We start from the raw sequence: 16,429 nt of genomic DNA, 5'->3' as shown, positions 1-16,429 counted from the left end.
AGTTGAATTCCATCAATTTTATTAAAAAAGATACTATTTACAATGAAATCCGGTTGTCAAGTAATTCTTTATTTACAGAAATGTTACAGTTTAGTCAGTGTTCACTAGAAGCAGTCTTAAACATCCACGGAATAAAAAATAAAACATTTCTGCAAACAGATGTTAAAGTACTTGGAATGATTTGGTACTCATTTTAACACTGTATATTGTCATACATTTTTCAAATGAATACTGGAATTGGCCTGTTAGTAGTAGTGTTGTTGAATATGAGAACATTTGCTAAGATTTCCAAAAAGTGGAATGAAAACTACCAATTACATTACGGACAACAACAAAAAAATGAACTGACTAAAAAGGCTTAAAAAACACAGACAACTAATAATAATTAAAAAAAATAATTCAAGCATTTTAGCAAGACATAACTAAAATATACTATCTAAATATGACAAATAAATCTAATCTCTTCCAGTTCAGTTGTTGTCAACATGCCTGCATGTTGTAGTGCTAACTACACATTTCCATCTCCAACTTAAACTCTAATAAAGTTGACATAAAAACAAAATTAAATGATTGCTTCATTGGTTATCAGCAGGAATCTGTGGCACGAATATTTATGAGCCAAATACTGCCATCCAATTATATCCCACTATTCCACCATGGCAGATTATTAAAGCAACGACAATGTTACAAATCCACAATATGTAGATAGCGGATGAAGGATGAATTGTGTCAATAAACATAAAATATAAAAAAAAAATATTGAATGCATTAAAAAGATACAATCTAGTGATAAAACCAGTATGTTGCATTCTTGGACTGGTGAAGTGACGGCTCCACTTAGTGGCAAAATTGTGCATCAGTCATCCCACCTAAAAAAAATAATGGCTATACTTCGGAAGAGAAAAGAAGGCTTTGCCGTTTGCTGTCAGGTGTCGGAATGCTTTCCAGTTGAAGAAAGTAGAGTAAGACTTGAACCTAAAGAAGATCAATGGACAAAGATGGGGGTGAGCAGTTGGCTTTTCACTCCAAGTTGGCCGGCTGCCGAGTGTACGCTACCTGAGCCATGACCTCTAGAGACCAGCTGTCGTTCATGGAAATGGGCTGGGAACTGTTAACGGTGATTTTGCTGTCTTTTTCGGATGGACGGAGCAAAGTGGGGCCAAAAACTGTGGCCAGGTTGTGCAGGGACATCTTGTTACAACTCTCATTGTCAGAAACCCTTTTTGGAGGACATAAAGGATTTGGGGTTAAATCTTTTGGTTGCTGTTGGATGTTAATTTTTTTTGTTTCTAAATGTACAATAGAGGTGTTAAACAGGCGGATTGAGGGCCAGATACGGCCCGGCACGTCGGTTTGGAAAATCATGTTTTTATTTCCCTAAAACGTAAGCTTTTAATTCAAAATAATGTGTTTAAATGAAAAAAAATGACAAATAAAAAGACCATGTTTAAAGTTTTACACTTCTTTGGAAACAGGCGTGAAAAAATAAAAATACATTTAAAAACAAACATTGGAACGCATTTTTCCTTTTTTTTTCCAATCCAAAAATAATGTTTGATTTGAATTTTTTTTAAAAAGCTCACTTTTTCCTCTATTCTTATTGTAAATAGTGTAAAAATGTAAAGAAAATATAATATTTGCATTTTTTAGATAAAAACTGGCACGTTTTTCCATTAAATAAACCGCAAGGACGACATGGACCGCGCCAAAATTGAATCTGACATCCTTGCTGTACACCCTCCACAGAAAATCAGTCACATAACCGTTCATCTATTTCCAGAACACACCATATGTTAGTTTTACCTTTTCAGGTGATCAAGCAGAAAGAGAAAAGTGACCAGATTGGGTTCAGGCAGAGAGAGCAGCAGGTTGAGCATGCAGCTCTCCTTGGCTACGCTGTCAGAAAGTGCTGCAGAATGACATAATACTTCTTTAAAACCCACACAAAAAAGTGCTTAATAATCAAGTTGAATTAGTAATGGACAGACCTATGCCTCCAGAAAAGTTGGGGTACAACTCATCCGTGAAAAGAGGCTCGGGCAGCTCGCGGAAATACAACTTGAGCGTGCCGGCGATGGCGTTTACGTCCATGTCCCTCATCATGACGGATACGTCCTTGTTGTCTGTGAGGAGGACAGAAAAAGGGAGTAAAAATCTACAGCGCAAATGTCATCAGATCAGATGCAATTTATGTTCAAGCCATATTGAAGTGAAACCCACTCATATTAAAGGCCCCCTTCAGAGCTTGGATCTCAGTGGCCACACCCGATACCCTATAGATGCCCACTTCGTCCATTCCTCGACGCTCAATCTCCTCGACGCACTGTCTCACGATGAGGGGAACCTTGGAGCGTTCCCTCCTGCAACAGAACAGGAAAAAAAAACTCTTAGCAAACCGAATTCAACAGGCTAACCGACGACATTTGCGTGTGATAAATGAATAACTTACTTGGTCACAGTATTAATTTTCACCCCAAAGACGCCAGACTGTTTCCGTGAAGGCATCCGCTTGAGACTGAACTCTCTGCTGGTAAACTTCATTGAAAGTTTTACTTCAACCTAAAAGAAAGATTGAAACATATCTTCTAAACATGACAACAGATTAAATTTAAGCCACTTTGTCTTGTCTGACTTACCCCATTCGTAGCCAGGACTGTCCTCTGCCAATCTTTGTTTTGCAAGTTTTGGGGATCCAACTGTGAAAATACAACAATACAGTGTCCTTTTTATTTCAAAATAGTTGATGAAAAATTAACATTCAGCAAATTATAGTGATTTTGAAGGTATTTAGTGAATTACAATGGAAGGACACAAACGTATGTTATGCAAATCCATGGATTTGGACCATGTGTGTTTACCTTGGGTCTAAGCAGACTACTACAGACTCTGTCCCAAAGACGGCTTCCAGTACTCGCGGGTTTCCCGGGTGCCATATCGACCTCTTCCTCCAATCCAGAGACAATCTGACAAACACTTTCCTCAACGGGACAACACTCGCTCATCCTTCCTGGCATGAATCTGTCAACTTTCCAAAATGTCCTTGCATCTATCTATCCTAAAGCAAAACAACAACGAGCCTGCACTAAAAACCAAAGTCCCAAACATGTCCATCTTGCATGACTTGTCAAAAAACTTCATCAAAAGAAGCCCAGATCGACGTTTACTCGACTTTCTAAAATCATTGTGAGGCAGTCAGTGCTTATTCCAGCAGGATTGAAAAAAGGAATAGAGCCACAGTGCCTTTGTGTTGTTCTACTTGTACTTGGATTGGAGAGATTACTTCCGAATCCCCTCCTACCCTCATTATCGGCATGCTCACGCCCGCTGTTGCTTCTCACTGTCACAAGTGTTCAATGGCAATCTGGCGATGGAAAGCAAATGGACGCTCTACGCCCAAAGTGCTCAAAGATCTCACAACTCTGGAATCCACCTGTGCCGAGTTTGCATGTTTTCCCCAGATTGGACACTTTAAATTGCCCCTAGTGGTGAGTTTAAGCGTGAATGGTTGTTTGTCTCCTGCGATTGGCTGGCCACTAATTCTGGGTGTTCCAGAGACAGCTGGGATTGGCTCCAGTACCCCCACTACCCTAATGAGGATAAACTGGTTCTGAAAATTAGATGAAATCTACTTTTCAAGGAGCCAACTTTGCGCCATCTCCCCTTTTTTTTCCAGAGCACAGCAGTTATGTATACTGATGATATGCTTGGTGTAGGTAGTAATCATGCTCGAACTCACGGTGGCGCTGTTCCCAGCAAAGTCCAATATCAAATTTTACTAACAAATCCAATCCTTGGATCAAAACTCACTATAATGCAATCTACCAATAGTACCTTAGCGATCAATGTATTGAGCACCATGCCAAGAAATCCCTTTAAAATGCACTCATCAAAACAGAGTTTGATTTTATTGTGCTCATTTCCCATTTGTAAGAAAACAAAACTTGTTTTCCTCCAAAGCAGACAAAGTTGTAACCCACCATCTCATGGTACAACTGGGAAATCCCTTGACCAGTGGATCAAAGGGGGCTTTGTGTCTTCCTCCCCTGCGGCATTCTCTGTCTGGACCAATGCCAACGGCTACATTTGGTCAAGCCAAAGTCTAATCCACCCTCTGTCACAACATTCTATTAAAGGTCAATCCGATGTGACCCACCAGCTAACACACACACGTCGCTTCTTTTTCAATGGCCAAGAGACCCACAGGCATGATTAGACAAAAAAAAAAAAAAAGCTTGGGGTCAGCAAAGCAGATCAATCGCCACAGTGAAGCTATTCCACAAAAAAGGGGCGATTTCACAATGTGCTTTAGTTTTATAGTACTATTTAAACTGCACATTTGGTGGTCCAAATATACATTTTTTTTTTATTTGTGACATTTTCTGAATAAGGCAGCATGCTAAATTACAAATGAACACTTTTTTTTGTAGTTTTAGGTCTGACAGCTGTTGGTAACAGATTTTTTGGGGTGGGGAGTCTAATGATTTCCATTTTTTTTGGTATTACGTCAAGTTTTTGAACTGCAGAATCCCTGTTTAAAAAAATCTGTACATAATTTGTGCTTGTTTTGATTAAAAAAAAACAGTTTACTTACTGAATTATTCCCCATTTTTAGAACGATGTAAAAACCAACCATGACAAATATGACCAATCACCACTGCAAACAACCAACAGCTAGAAGTCATAGAAATGACAATAACGAACCTATTTTACTTAATTTTACTCTTTTTTTTTGATAACTAATTATTAATAAAATGACAGTTTCAGATTTTTTTCTGGTTTTCCTTTTGCTCCCAAAATTATTGTCCAATCAAGCGTCATTGCATCTTGAAAATAAATGTTAAAAACAACAAATCCATACACGATGATAGGTCTCCACATATTTAAGTGGACAAACTTAGACAACCTACCTTAATCTGTCCTTTAACTATAATCTTGTCCGTCATCTCTCCATCTTCTTTACTCTGCTTGGCCTTGCTGCAAGACTTTTCGTAGCAGAGCAGCCTGAGCATCTGGGAGCCTTCCAGCTCAATCTCAAACTCCTTGCAAAGAAACCAGCAGACAGCCCAGAATGGTCAAAAAACAGTCCACAACCAAAAGATCCTGTCTCCCTCTAAAAGTCTCACCTCATTCCAGCTAGGCTCAGTCGAGTCCCTGTACACACGCGTTTTGGCTTTGTTGACAAAGTAGCCAAAAGAATCCACCTCAAGAGAGCAGTAAAGGTCTGATAGATACAATAAAATTAGAGAGGTATTAATAATGCAAAACAATGCTAACTGGTCTTGCTATTTTATGTAGCTAAGAGGTGCTTTGTGTACATAAATGTTATGAAAATTCTCCTCATAACGTTTCAACTCCAGTAATACCTTGACATACGAGCAATTTGAGATACGAGTAACAAAAATTTCAGTGTTTTTCCCGTTAGTGCGAATGGCGGAGCAATCGCTAATACGAGAGGAGTATAGACTACTTCTTAATGGCAAGTGGTCGTGCGTTATCCGATTTTGAGGACATTTGTGTGCATCATTTTCTGAAAATTTTGAAAGGAAAATAAAAGCAAAAACCCTCGATAGGTTGCATCTGAAATTAAGGGAGGAGGCGGGGCCAATAGAGCCAACCCGGGAGAGGAAAAAGGTATCAAAATGTAAACCAAAATTTGAATTAAGTTTAGTATAAGGTTAGATACAATTTATTTTTGAGTGTTTCTGCATCGTAATCATAGTTCATTTAAATTTTCTTATGTTATGTCAAGGCTCTCTCTTGGAGTTGACGCAAAGAGTGAGAGAAGCTTAAAGAATGTGTACGCAGTGTTCCTGACTAATCCGACTTTTCCCTGCAGCTGTTCTTCCAGTTGACAAGCCTGGTAGACGTAGGAGGAATTAACTGCAGGACGAAGAAAAAACATTTCACTCACTTGAGGTTTGTTTGAGACCCGATGCAGAGTGCACAATCACATTCAAGAAGCCGCACAGTCCGGATGATTCGTCATCTGTGTCGGGAAACACACATTTTGAGCTTTACTTCAAAACTAGTCAAGTGCTAGTTTGTTGAAAAGGTAGACCTCACCTTCTTTGCACATGGTTAGTGGAATAGTGTGGACAGTTTGGAGTTTTACGCATGAGTTGGTGAGCATCTGAAGTTCTAGAGATGTTAGAGAGAAGCTCTTAAAACCTAGAAAAGTGAGACAACTTGAGTTAAACGAGTAAAAAGGATCATTCTATAAATACTTAAGTACAATAACTTGCATTTCTTTTGCTGCTCACGAATGGTTTCCCTCCATTCGGCACGTTCATAGTCGGAGGAGATCAGAAATGTGAAACCCTGAAATGGTACAAAAAAAGTGGTCAAGTACTGCAATGACAAGCTCTCAACAGCAGATGACAGCATCACATAAATTCAAGAGTAGCAATATTTGAGCTGCTAAATCAAAACATTCCAAAAAGGCTTTTGGATTTCAAAATAAAATGAGGCCGATTACAGACCTTGCCATTTCTGTTGGCCACCCTGAAAGCCATGTTGGGTGACATGAGGAGAAGCAGAGACTCCTGCTCTGATAACCTCTTCCTCAGCCTCTCCATCACTTTGGGTCCTTTGGTGGTTCTCTGGAGATGAACAGAAGAATTAGATACATTTTAAGAGAGTTTACATCCATAATTCATCAAACTGGGGCGTCAAAATTTGAGAAAAATGAAATACATTAAGAAAAATTAATTCTCTGTTATATTGCTGTAGGAAAATTCAGCACTTGTTGGTTTCTGAACAAGCAAAACAGTTCCAAAACAACAAATTATGATTTTATATATCAATAAAAATAGATCTATTTTTACAGGTCTATGATGAAACTTTTTTTAAAATAACAATAATAGAAGACCTGGATTATGTTGTTGAAACCCAAGATTAACATTGAGTCATCATGTTTCACTTCCATTGACGGAAAAAGATGTTCAATCCATTTGGCTGTCAACCCTTCCATATAAAATGGATTGGCCACCTATTTTTACCAGAACTAATTTCCAATTGTATGATAAAATCAGGCTCATCCCTTAAAAAAAATATATGTTTTCAAGTATTCATTCATTTTTTCCTTGAGGACAGTTGAATATACAAATAAATGACATGTTTTCATATTTGACAGGTGGATTATTGTTGGGTTTATTCTGTTTTACTATTATAATAGTTATATTAATTCATTTCTTTATTAAATCATTCTCTTTCTTTTCTCTGTATTAATTCATTACTTTGTTAAATCATTCTCTTTCTGTTTTTCAAAAGTCTTGAGGTCACACCAAGTCATCTTTAACCTAGACAGCCTGTTCCAGGATGGTTATACAAACAATCCACCCAATCTGGGTCCTTGAGATTTGGTGGGCCCTTGGTGACGAGGACAGGGCTATTCGGACAATAACAAGCATATTGTTATCGTTATGTAACCGTACACTTCGGGTTTTTCTGTATGTAACGATTATATGATTATGATTATATTATATGATTCTTAGGTCAAGGAGGTTGTATAATTACTCTAATCTAAATGTTGTTAGGTCTAGTCCCTGTTTTTGTTATTAGTAAAATACTCTGATTGTTATTGTAGTCCCAGATGTTGTTTTTACTCATACGTGATGGAATGATCAACAACTCTGTAACTTGTGACCATAAGAATGGGACGAAAACGTCTATTCGAGGAGACGTTCGGAAGTCGTACGGTGACGCTTGCTGTAACTCTCCCTTCCGGAGGCTTTTACCTGTTGTATCCATTTCTATTTAATTAAATGTCAATAATTGAATAAGATGTCTTCCTGCAGTTATTGATAATTACGGACGAAGGTAATTATTAATGAACCTGACATTTTGGTCCTTCTGAGCCATGGAGGTCAATATACCGGAGCGAGAACCCAGGCGCTGCTGTTCGACATCTGGTAAGTGACCGTGCGCACGGCGTCTTCAAAACCCTTGGTGGGCCGGAGTTTTTCGACGGGGGCGCCTGGATTCTCGGCGGTTGAAGACTTTTCCTGCTGGAGGGAGACATCTGATGGATCTCGGGTAAGTCCACATTAATGTCTGCATGTTGTGAAGGTGTTTACAAATGCGTTAAAGGGACATTGTATGTGAGGCCCATTGTTGGGCTGGTTTCGCGTCCTGGGTGACGGCGATAAAACCCTGTGTTTATACTAGTCAATGGCAGGTACGGTGGGGCACTTTGCTGGAAAGTGTCCTGTGTCTCAGGGGTAGGCACGAATGTATTGTACTAGAGGTACAATATTGGGGCCGGGGAGTGTCCTGTGTCTAAAGGGTAGGCACGAATATACGTTGTATGTTGTTTGTGTGGTTTCTGCAGTAAAATTAAGATAAGCCTAGGAAATACAGTCGAAGGAGTGATAATAATAAAAATAGATATAATAAAGTTAACTGTGTGAGGCACACGAACTCACTACAAAAAAGTAAAATATGGGAAACACGTGTTGTAAGGCGGGTTTGGATGACGATCCAAAAAATACGTCTAACTTGTAAGGATTGGAAAAAATTGGAAAGACAAAGCGCTTTAAAATTATTACACAGCTATATTTATGGATAAATAAATATGGGTTTGCTGGCCAGCTTAAAATGCATAAAATGCAGGATAATATATGCACTAATGCATAGAGGTAATATACATATATAAATAATATGTGAGTGGATAAAAGTGTAACAGCTTGTTCCACAGACACTAATGGCGAAATAAGGCCGGGGAGAAGTTAAAAATACTATTTTGGGAAAATAGTGGGGGCTCCCTCGGATAACGGGGATATATTTAAGACCGTGGCGGCGGGAAAGTACTGTTTGGTAAGGAAAAAATAGCGGGGCCTCCTCGGCTGACGGGGAAAATATTTACCGAGATAGGTGACGGGCGCGGAGGAAGTTTAACAAAAATAAAGGGAGCTAGAAAATTAATGGAGACACTGGTATTTAATTTGGTTAATCCGGGTATGACGTTTTGTGATTACAATAAATTGGGTTTTTTTGTGATGCTTGGGCTTGTATAACAACAATTAGAATGGTTATTTCCAAGTGCTGGTGGTGCTTTGTTAATATAACCTATATGTACTGTCAATTTACAGCAATGTGATGGCTTATTGCAGCTTGGTTTTTGATCCCGTCCGCTAACGGGAAGATGGTGTTTAAAAAAAAGACAAAAGAATATATACAAAATGATCATTTAAATGTTTAGCAGGGAATGTCACCTGTGTTTTTATTATGCTCTAGACTTGCCAAAAAATGTGTCAACTGCGGGGGAAGCGTTTCTGGTGCAGCGGCTGCTGATTAGATGGGAGTGAAACATGTGGGCCGCGGGGCAGACGATTTAACTGTGTTGGGCTTTCGGGAGCGTTCGGACCGTGTAAACGACTAAAATTTTGTGATCCTTTCCGTGAAGACATTATAATAATAATAATTGGCCTTGGGGGTGCTGAAGCAAACTTGAGGGCAGAAAATGGGTTTTTGCCATATTGTTGTGCTTGCAGCATACATATTCTGGATATATGGGGTCTTGGAAAAATATTGTTATGTAGTTGAATATCGGAAGAGGGGTTAATTTGACGTTTTAATGGTTGTCTTCTCTAAAAAGCGTTGTATTTGGGCACAGGGAAAAAGCTGGTTTGTAAACATAAGATAACAATGCTGTTTTCGCAGCAAGAGTGGAGGTCATAGTTAACGGCTAATTGCGTTTTCTGTTTGGACTTTTCAGAATAAGAACAATACATGGGCTGCAAGAAATGCAAGGTTATGCGAATGCTTTCGCATTGATATTTTGGGTTTTAAAATGAAATGTATTAAGAGGATAGAAAAAATCTGTTCAGTAAAAGGTTGATTTGGTAAAAAGCTTTGGATTTGGGAAATAGACCAAAATAGTCATTTTTGAGCAATTGTGGATTTCAAAGGGCTCTTAGTTAAAGGAAACTAGCTTTTGGAGGATAAAATAATATTAATACTATTTCAGAATTTTTTGATTATTCAAAATACTTTAATCCAGGAGGTTGGCTGTTTAAAAGAAAAAAAGGCCAGGATGACAAAATTTACAATATTATGGTATATTGGTGACGATAAGGTTTTTAAAACATTAAAGTTTGTAATTAGGAATTGTCTAACAAAAGGTTGATTTCTCTCATTTAATTGTTGTAGATTTTTGTTTTGGTAACAGGCTATGGGAAATGACTCGTGTCTTAAGTAAACATCATATGAGGTGATTTACAAAGTATAGTAGGTATTGAATTATTTGGCTGTTAACGACATCAGATGGGAAATTTACAATGCAATAGTGGCATGATAAAATTCATGGCATTCATCCAAATAATTAGGTGAATTGTAAATAAAATAATTGGTTTAGGATGAGCATATTTTCCCTAAGAATGGAGTAACATGGAATGTTTTTCAAAGTGCACTTGAAAGAACATTGTCTGTTGTCCTGGCAGGAGGAAATATGCTTTGTCACAGGTCATATTGATGACTTTAAGGATATTACGGATTGGATAAGCATTGGTCAATTGATACAACCAAATAATGTTGCTTTTACGGCATTAAGGGCATGCAAATTGGTGAGAACTTTAGCAACGATGGGGTTAATACGCCTGAATGTTACAGTGATAACGAGTGACAATAACAAGCTTAGATAAGGGAGGGAAAGGAGAAATTCTCCAAATTCCAGAATCTGGCTTAGAAACAGGTTATGTTAGTCGTTTTGGGTTTTTGACAGGATGTGGTAGTACATAAATTCTGGGAAATTTTGGGAAATTGGGGACCCCATATCTAAAACAAGTTTGAGACAAATGTGTAAATAGGCTCTATTTGGCGCTGGATGCACGAATTCTAGTGGGGCCTTTCATGTTTTGAAACAAGTGACGCTTTAGGTAGATGGGTTGTCTATGAACAAAATGGGATGGGGGAAATTCGCTTACAAATTCGGCGTGTTATCTTGGTTCATAGAATTTGGAGTCAAGGCGACGTAATAAAGGCCATAGGCGTCATGTTGTATAAATTAGGCGTGGATGAATTTGTTTTACAAATGGGGGAGATTATCTTATCACCTGAAACAAGTAGAAACAAAATTGGATGGCCGCATTAAAAGGTGATTGGCATGCTATTAAAGGGAATTGGGATTTTCAAAAAACCTGATAGGGGGCCATTAGGTCATGGCGGCTGTAAAAAATAAAAACTTTAGATGTGAAACTATTCCCACCTCAATTCGGGGAACAAACAGGTAAACTGATAGCATTAAAAAGGATATAACTTTGTGTGAAACTTGAAGGTAATTTTTTACAAACGGTTAAAATGCTAGAGTGGGGGTGTGTATATTAAAGGATCTACTAATGAATGCGGGGTGGATCCAGACCTTCCGGAATGTGGGGTATTCATGGCGTCCTCGAGAATTTGTGGATTTTCTCCGGGTACTCCAGTTTACTCCCACAAAATGAAATTATGGATGCTAGACTGGTTGAACACACTAAATTCTTCTGTTTATGAGTGTGAGCGTGAATGATAGTTTGTCTTTTTGTGTTTTTTGATTGGCAGACCACCGAGACATAATCTATCAATAAAAGATCAATAAAGAAAATAATTTGGGCTTGAGTCAAGGGAAGACCTATGTCTCGACAAGGGGGAGGTGGCCTTGCTACAACGGCACTACAAGGCTTAGGGTTTAAATCTATATGCATACCCACATATCCATTTCAAAAAATACATATAGATTTTATTTTATTTTTATTAGATCATATGGATATCATTCCACGATATGGAATTCCAGAAACTATTTATAGTGATAATGGCTCCCATTTTGTTAATATAATAGTTGTCTACCATCCACAATTGGCGGACCTTATATGAAGTCCTGTTTGGTAGACCTTACAAATTGTTATTATTCACTACACAATGACAATTGGATGATGAGGCGAATCTATCAGAGAAAAAAAAAAAACGCACACACCAAATTTAGACTATCAGAGGGAGATTTTGCTTCTCAACAGGAAACGGACGAAGCGACGGTGATTCTTGAAGACTGGATGCTGATAAGCAGCATAAAAGAAGAAACATCGGAGCAACGCAAAGTGGGAGGGTCCTTGTTACTGAAAGGGGACACGGATGCACCTTTCCCACAGTAAGAAGGTTGTCTAAATTGAAACGTTTCAAGAGGAAAACTCCCTAAACAAAGACAAAAAGTCATGTTGAAAACAATTATTGCTTTTGGGGCAATGAGATTAATGATGATTGTGATTCTATTCCTTTCCACAGTAGGGTTGTTTTCTCCAGTTGGAGAAAAAGGCGGAGGCGTTTCAATTGAGGATACACCTTCTTACGGGAGGGTAAACCGAGAAACATACACATTTACATTTAATTAACATTACCTACTAAATCAAATTTCCACATTGAAAATATATATTTGGACTCGGCGACGTCCCGGTTGCCATACAAAAAGAGATGGTGGGAAATATGTGTGGTACATTAACAGCAAAAAAATTAAAGATTGGGAAAAGCCTTGTTGCAGAAATTGGTCAAGATTGGAAAGCTTGGACTGACATATTAACCTGTGAAATTTATTTCTGAAACAGGGATTTCCCAAACGGGGGATAATTGGGCGCTGTTAATGGAGTGTAAAGAAGGCAAGCACTATGTGGAGCTACTTTGGTAAAAGGGTGGTCTCAATTGAAACATTGAGGGGACGGGGAAGATAAACTTTCTGACTTAATAAAATACGGGAAACACCAATATTAATTGAAAAGATTATTGCTCAGCAAGCAATACCATAAAACTATAGGGAACTCTTTTAAATTGGGTTTGACGTCTCCATATGGTTTCAATTGAGACTAAACCATCTTACAAAAGATTAGGATAAACTACCAGACAAGGGAAAATACGATGGGATCTAACAACTCCCTCAATCACCATTCATTTGGGGAAAAGTGTTTTTACAAATGAAAAAACGTGTCCTACTTGGCAAGAAAAAATATTGAAGCAGTGTTTATCCTGTTACGCGGTAAATAGGAAGTCAATTTTTCCACTGTTTAATCATTTTACCTGCTTAAACCTTACAGGGCATGGTCTGAAGCTGGGGGCGATAAATGAGACGTGGTGTACCGGCGTTCTAAAACAAACTACACCCCTGATACCACGTTCTGGCCTATGGTGGCGGGGTGGTAGATAAATTATACGACTCCTGCCGAAACGCGGCAGGACTAGGTACTTTGGTCTCACTGCTCTTACCGGTGTCTGTTTTTCCATCCACAGTGGAGGAGATACAATTGGCGGCTCATAATTCGGAGGTGAAGGGTCGACCCTCCCGACATCGTCGAGAGGCATGGAGGGAAGGAGATCCAACATACATTGATGCGATTGGCATCCCCCGGGGCGTACCAGATGAGTATAAGCTGGCTAATCAGATCGCAGCAGGTTGGGAGTCTATCTTCCTTCTAATCACCCCAAACAAAAATGTGGATAGAATAAATTACTTACATTACAATGTTCAAAACTTGGAAATTATACTGAACAGGGATTTGTGGCCATGAAGGAACAACTGGCAGCTACCAGTCTGATGGCGTTCCAGAATCGCATAGCGGTGGATATGATCCTTGAAACAGGGGGCGTGTGTGCAATGTTTGGAAAACAATGTTGCACCTTCATACCGAACAACGCGTCACCCAGTGGATCTCTCACCAGGGCCATTACTGGCCTGCAAACACTGAACCGCAATATGCAAGAGCACTCTGGAGTAGATACGTCCGCATTGTCAGATTGGTGGGATAAGACCTTTGGAAAATCTAAAGATTTGGACTATAGGCACAATTACCGCTATCCTAACATTGTGTGGGTGATGTAGTATCCCCTGTTTGCGCTCCTTGCTAAGCCGACTTATAACTACTGAAATTGCCCCTACAAATTCTAAAGTACATGAGTTGTATCTTATGGGACGGTTTGGGGAAAGCAGTGAGGTCCAGGAGTACGGTAAATCCGAGGACCAATTGGACGAATATAATTATGTTTTTTCTCTTTCAGACCAGCCATGGGAGTAAGGAGTAGGCGGATAAAATCACAGTCACCGACATTTCCATTTAGTGATTACTAAGAAATGACTAATAACATACATATTATAAAAACGGGGGAATGTTGGGTTTATTCTGTTTTACTATTATAATAGTTATATTAATTCATTTCTTTATTAAATCATTCTCTTTCTTTTCTCTGTATTAATTCATTACTTTGTTAAATCATTCTCTTTCTGTTTTTCAAAAGTCTTGAGGTCACACCAAGTCATCTTTAACCTAGACAGCCTGTTCCAGGATGGTTATACAAACAATCCACCCAATCTGGGTCCTTGAGATTTGGTGGGCCCTTGGTGACGAGGACAGGGCTATTCGGACAATAACAAGCATATTGTTATCGTTATGTAACCGTACACTTCGGGTTTTTCTGTATGTAACGATTATATGATTATGATTATATTATATGATTCTTAGGTCAAGGAGGTTGTATAATTACTCTAATCTAAATGTTGTTAGGTCTAGTCCCTGTTTTTGTTATTAGTAAAATACTCTGATTGTTATTGTAGTCCCAGATGTTGTTTTTACTCATACGTGATGGAATGATCAACAACTCTGTAACTTGTGACCATAAGAATGGGACGAAAACGTCTATTCGAGGAGACGTTCGGAAGTCGTACGGTGACGCTTGCCGTAACTCTCCCTTCCGGAGGCTTTTACCTGTTGTATCCATTTCTATTTAATTAAATGTCAATAATTGAATAAGATGTCTTCCTGCAGTTATTGATAATTACGGACGAAGGTAATTATTAATGAACCTGACAATTATTTAAAATGAAAGCATTAAAAGCTGACTTGCCTTTTCTCTTTGGATGTCATTCTTAATTTGGGATAGTTTAATCTTCATGGCATCAATTTCCTCATCCTGAACCAAAGGGATCGGTGTCGATTCGCAGTCCTCAATGGTCTGAAAAGTCAGGTCCACTAATGGAATGTACCATTTGCACTCATACTGTTGTCCTTTCCTTTAATGGAACAAATTGGGAATTCAGTTGACGCCACGTGTTTGTTTTGTGAAATGTAAGCAGCTTGAAAGAGAAGGGAGTTTTACGTAGAATGCGACCCAGTGGAATATTCAAATGACATGGAGGCTTTGAGTTGGAGGGACTCACTCACCCGGCGGCCTGTTTCTTCAGCTTGGTGCACAATAGCAGGTCAGTAAAGAGGAAGACATGACGGAGTTTCCTGGAACCTTCAACCAGTTCCACCATGAAGCGGTCCCGCAGAAGTTGACGATTCTGACAAAAAAAAACAGTTTTACAGAAACTACACAAGTTATGTCACTACTAACAATGAAATGGGATCTAATATCTAGATTTTTTTTATTTTTTAAAATTGGATTAAAAGAACTGGATCAAAAGCCCGTAGTAATAGTCCGTTTTTATAGATCAAAAGCAATTTTTATTTGAGCTTGTTTTTCTTAGTATTGGAAAATGTCTTTTAATCATGTACATTTATCATCATTTGAATTTGATCCTAAAATAGAAACCCATTATTTACTTTCTCGGGCCGCACAAAATGATGCAGCGGGACAGATTTGGCCCCGGACCGGCACTTTGACACTTGTGGTTCAATGGAAACCATTCTTCAAAACAAACTGAAATTATGTCACTACTAATTGTGTGTAACAAATCAATGTATACCTCCACGCCGATTAATTTTTACAACACGAATGTCAATATATCTAAAAGGAACCAAAAAAAAATCAAACCGACAAACTAACAAAATTGACATAAAAAAAGAGACTGAGCAAGTTTATATAAACGGATTACTACCACAATCGAATCCTTCCATTTTTTAAATACCCCCAAAATGTTGGCTCTGCTTAAGTACTGAATCTTATAATCAGACTCTGCTACTCTTGTTTGACGCATTCTCGGTCAGCTCCAAGCTCTCCGCACTTTAACCTCTGGGTGGAGGCTGTTTACATTGTGACACCACTGCCCGTGTGAGGAGGCCGGCCATGTTGCCAAACACTAACTGCACTGACAAAAAAAAACAAGGGAAATCCATGCAGGACAGACAAGAAGGCACCCCTACTCTACCCTGCTTTAAAACCTTGGTTGGATTACATCCGTTTATTGCTTTGATGACACAACGGGGACGGCAAATGCTCAATAATCCAATGGAAAAAACAGCTGTTAGTGCCCCCTTTTGTTTTTACTCATTGGTTACAGTGACATTGAGAAATGAGTGCTATTCAATGTGGACTTTAAACTCTACTGGTTTATATGCATTAGGCGAATTTAGTCAGAAATACGACTCAGTAATAATAAGTGGCTTTTCAGGTTATTTTTGGGGGGGTTGGACTAGTGATTTTGGGAAGGATGGGAGGAAACTCATGGCTAATCAACAGGCCTTCCTCATTTGAGAGA

At 38.7% G+C, this 16,429-nt stretch overlaps 1 protein-coding gene across 2 annotated transcripts in view; it reads right to left on the bottom strand.

Moving 5' to 3' along the window:
* Positions 1-48: 48 nt before the first annotated feature.
* LOC144215423 (breakpoint cluster region protein-like) overlaps positions 49-16,429 on the bottom strand; it is a 31,092-nt gene continuing 14,711 nt past the window's right edge. Inside the window, exons 9-23 of one of the 2 annotated variants that reach the window (XM_077744347.1) lie at positions 15,171-15,292; positions 14,854-15,019; positions 6,480-6,599; positions 6,243-6,318; positions 6,064-6,168; positions 5,912-5,986; positions 5,124-5,221; positions 4,908-5,039; positions 2,637-2,696; positions 2,450-2,559; positions 2,221-2,360; positions 1,989-2,123; positions 1,804-1,909; positions 1,057-1,219; positions 49-975 (exon numbers count right to left, since the gene is read on the bottom strand). In XM_077744347.1, coding sequence (XP_077600473.1) covers positions 886-975; positions 1,057-1,219; positions 1,804-1,909; positions 1,989-2,123; positions 2,221-2,360; positions 2,450-2,559; positions 2,637-2,696; positions 4,908-5,039; positions 5,124-5,221; positions 5,912-5,986; positions 6,064-6,168; positions 6,243-6,318; positions 6,480-6,599; positions 14,854-15,019; positions 15,171-15,292 — 1,698 coding nt within the window. In that variant the 3' untranslated portion in view covers positions 49-885. Of the gene's footprint in view, positions 976-1,056; positions 1,220-1,803; positions 1,910-1,988; positions 2,124-2,220; positions 2,361-2,449; positions 2,560-2,636; positions 2,697-2,858; positions 3,673-4,907; positions 5,040-5,123; positions 5,222-5,911; positions 5,987-6,063; positions 6,169-6,242; positions 6,319-6,479; positions 6,600-14,853; positions 15,020-15,170; positions 15,293-16,429 lie in introns of those variants that run through there. The other variant, XM_077744348.1, reaches the window with a different exon arrangement.

The sequence above is a fragment of the Stigmatopora nigra genome, chromosome 22 (genome assembly GCF_051989575.1).
Source record: "Stigmatopora nigra isolate UIUO_SnigA chromosome 22, RoL_Snig_1.1, whole genome shotgun sequence".
NCBI classification, from domain to species: Eukaryota; Metazoa; Chordata; class Actinopteri; order Syngnathiformes; family Syngnathidae; genus Stigmatopora; species Stigmatopora nigra.
Note: the sequence above shows the minus strand (reverse complement) of the source record. Positions and strands in the feature narration are given on the sequence as shown.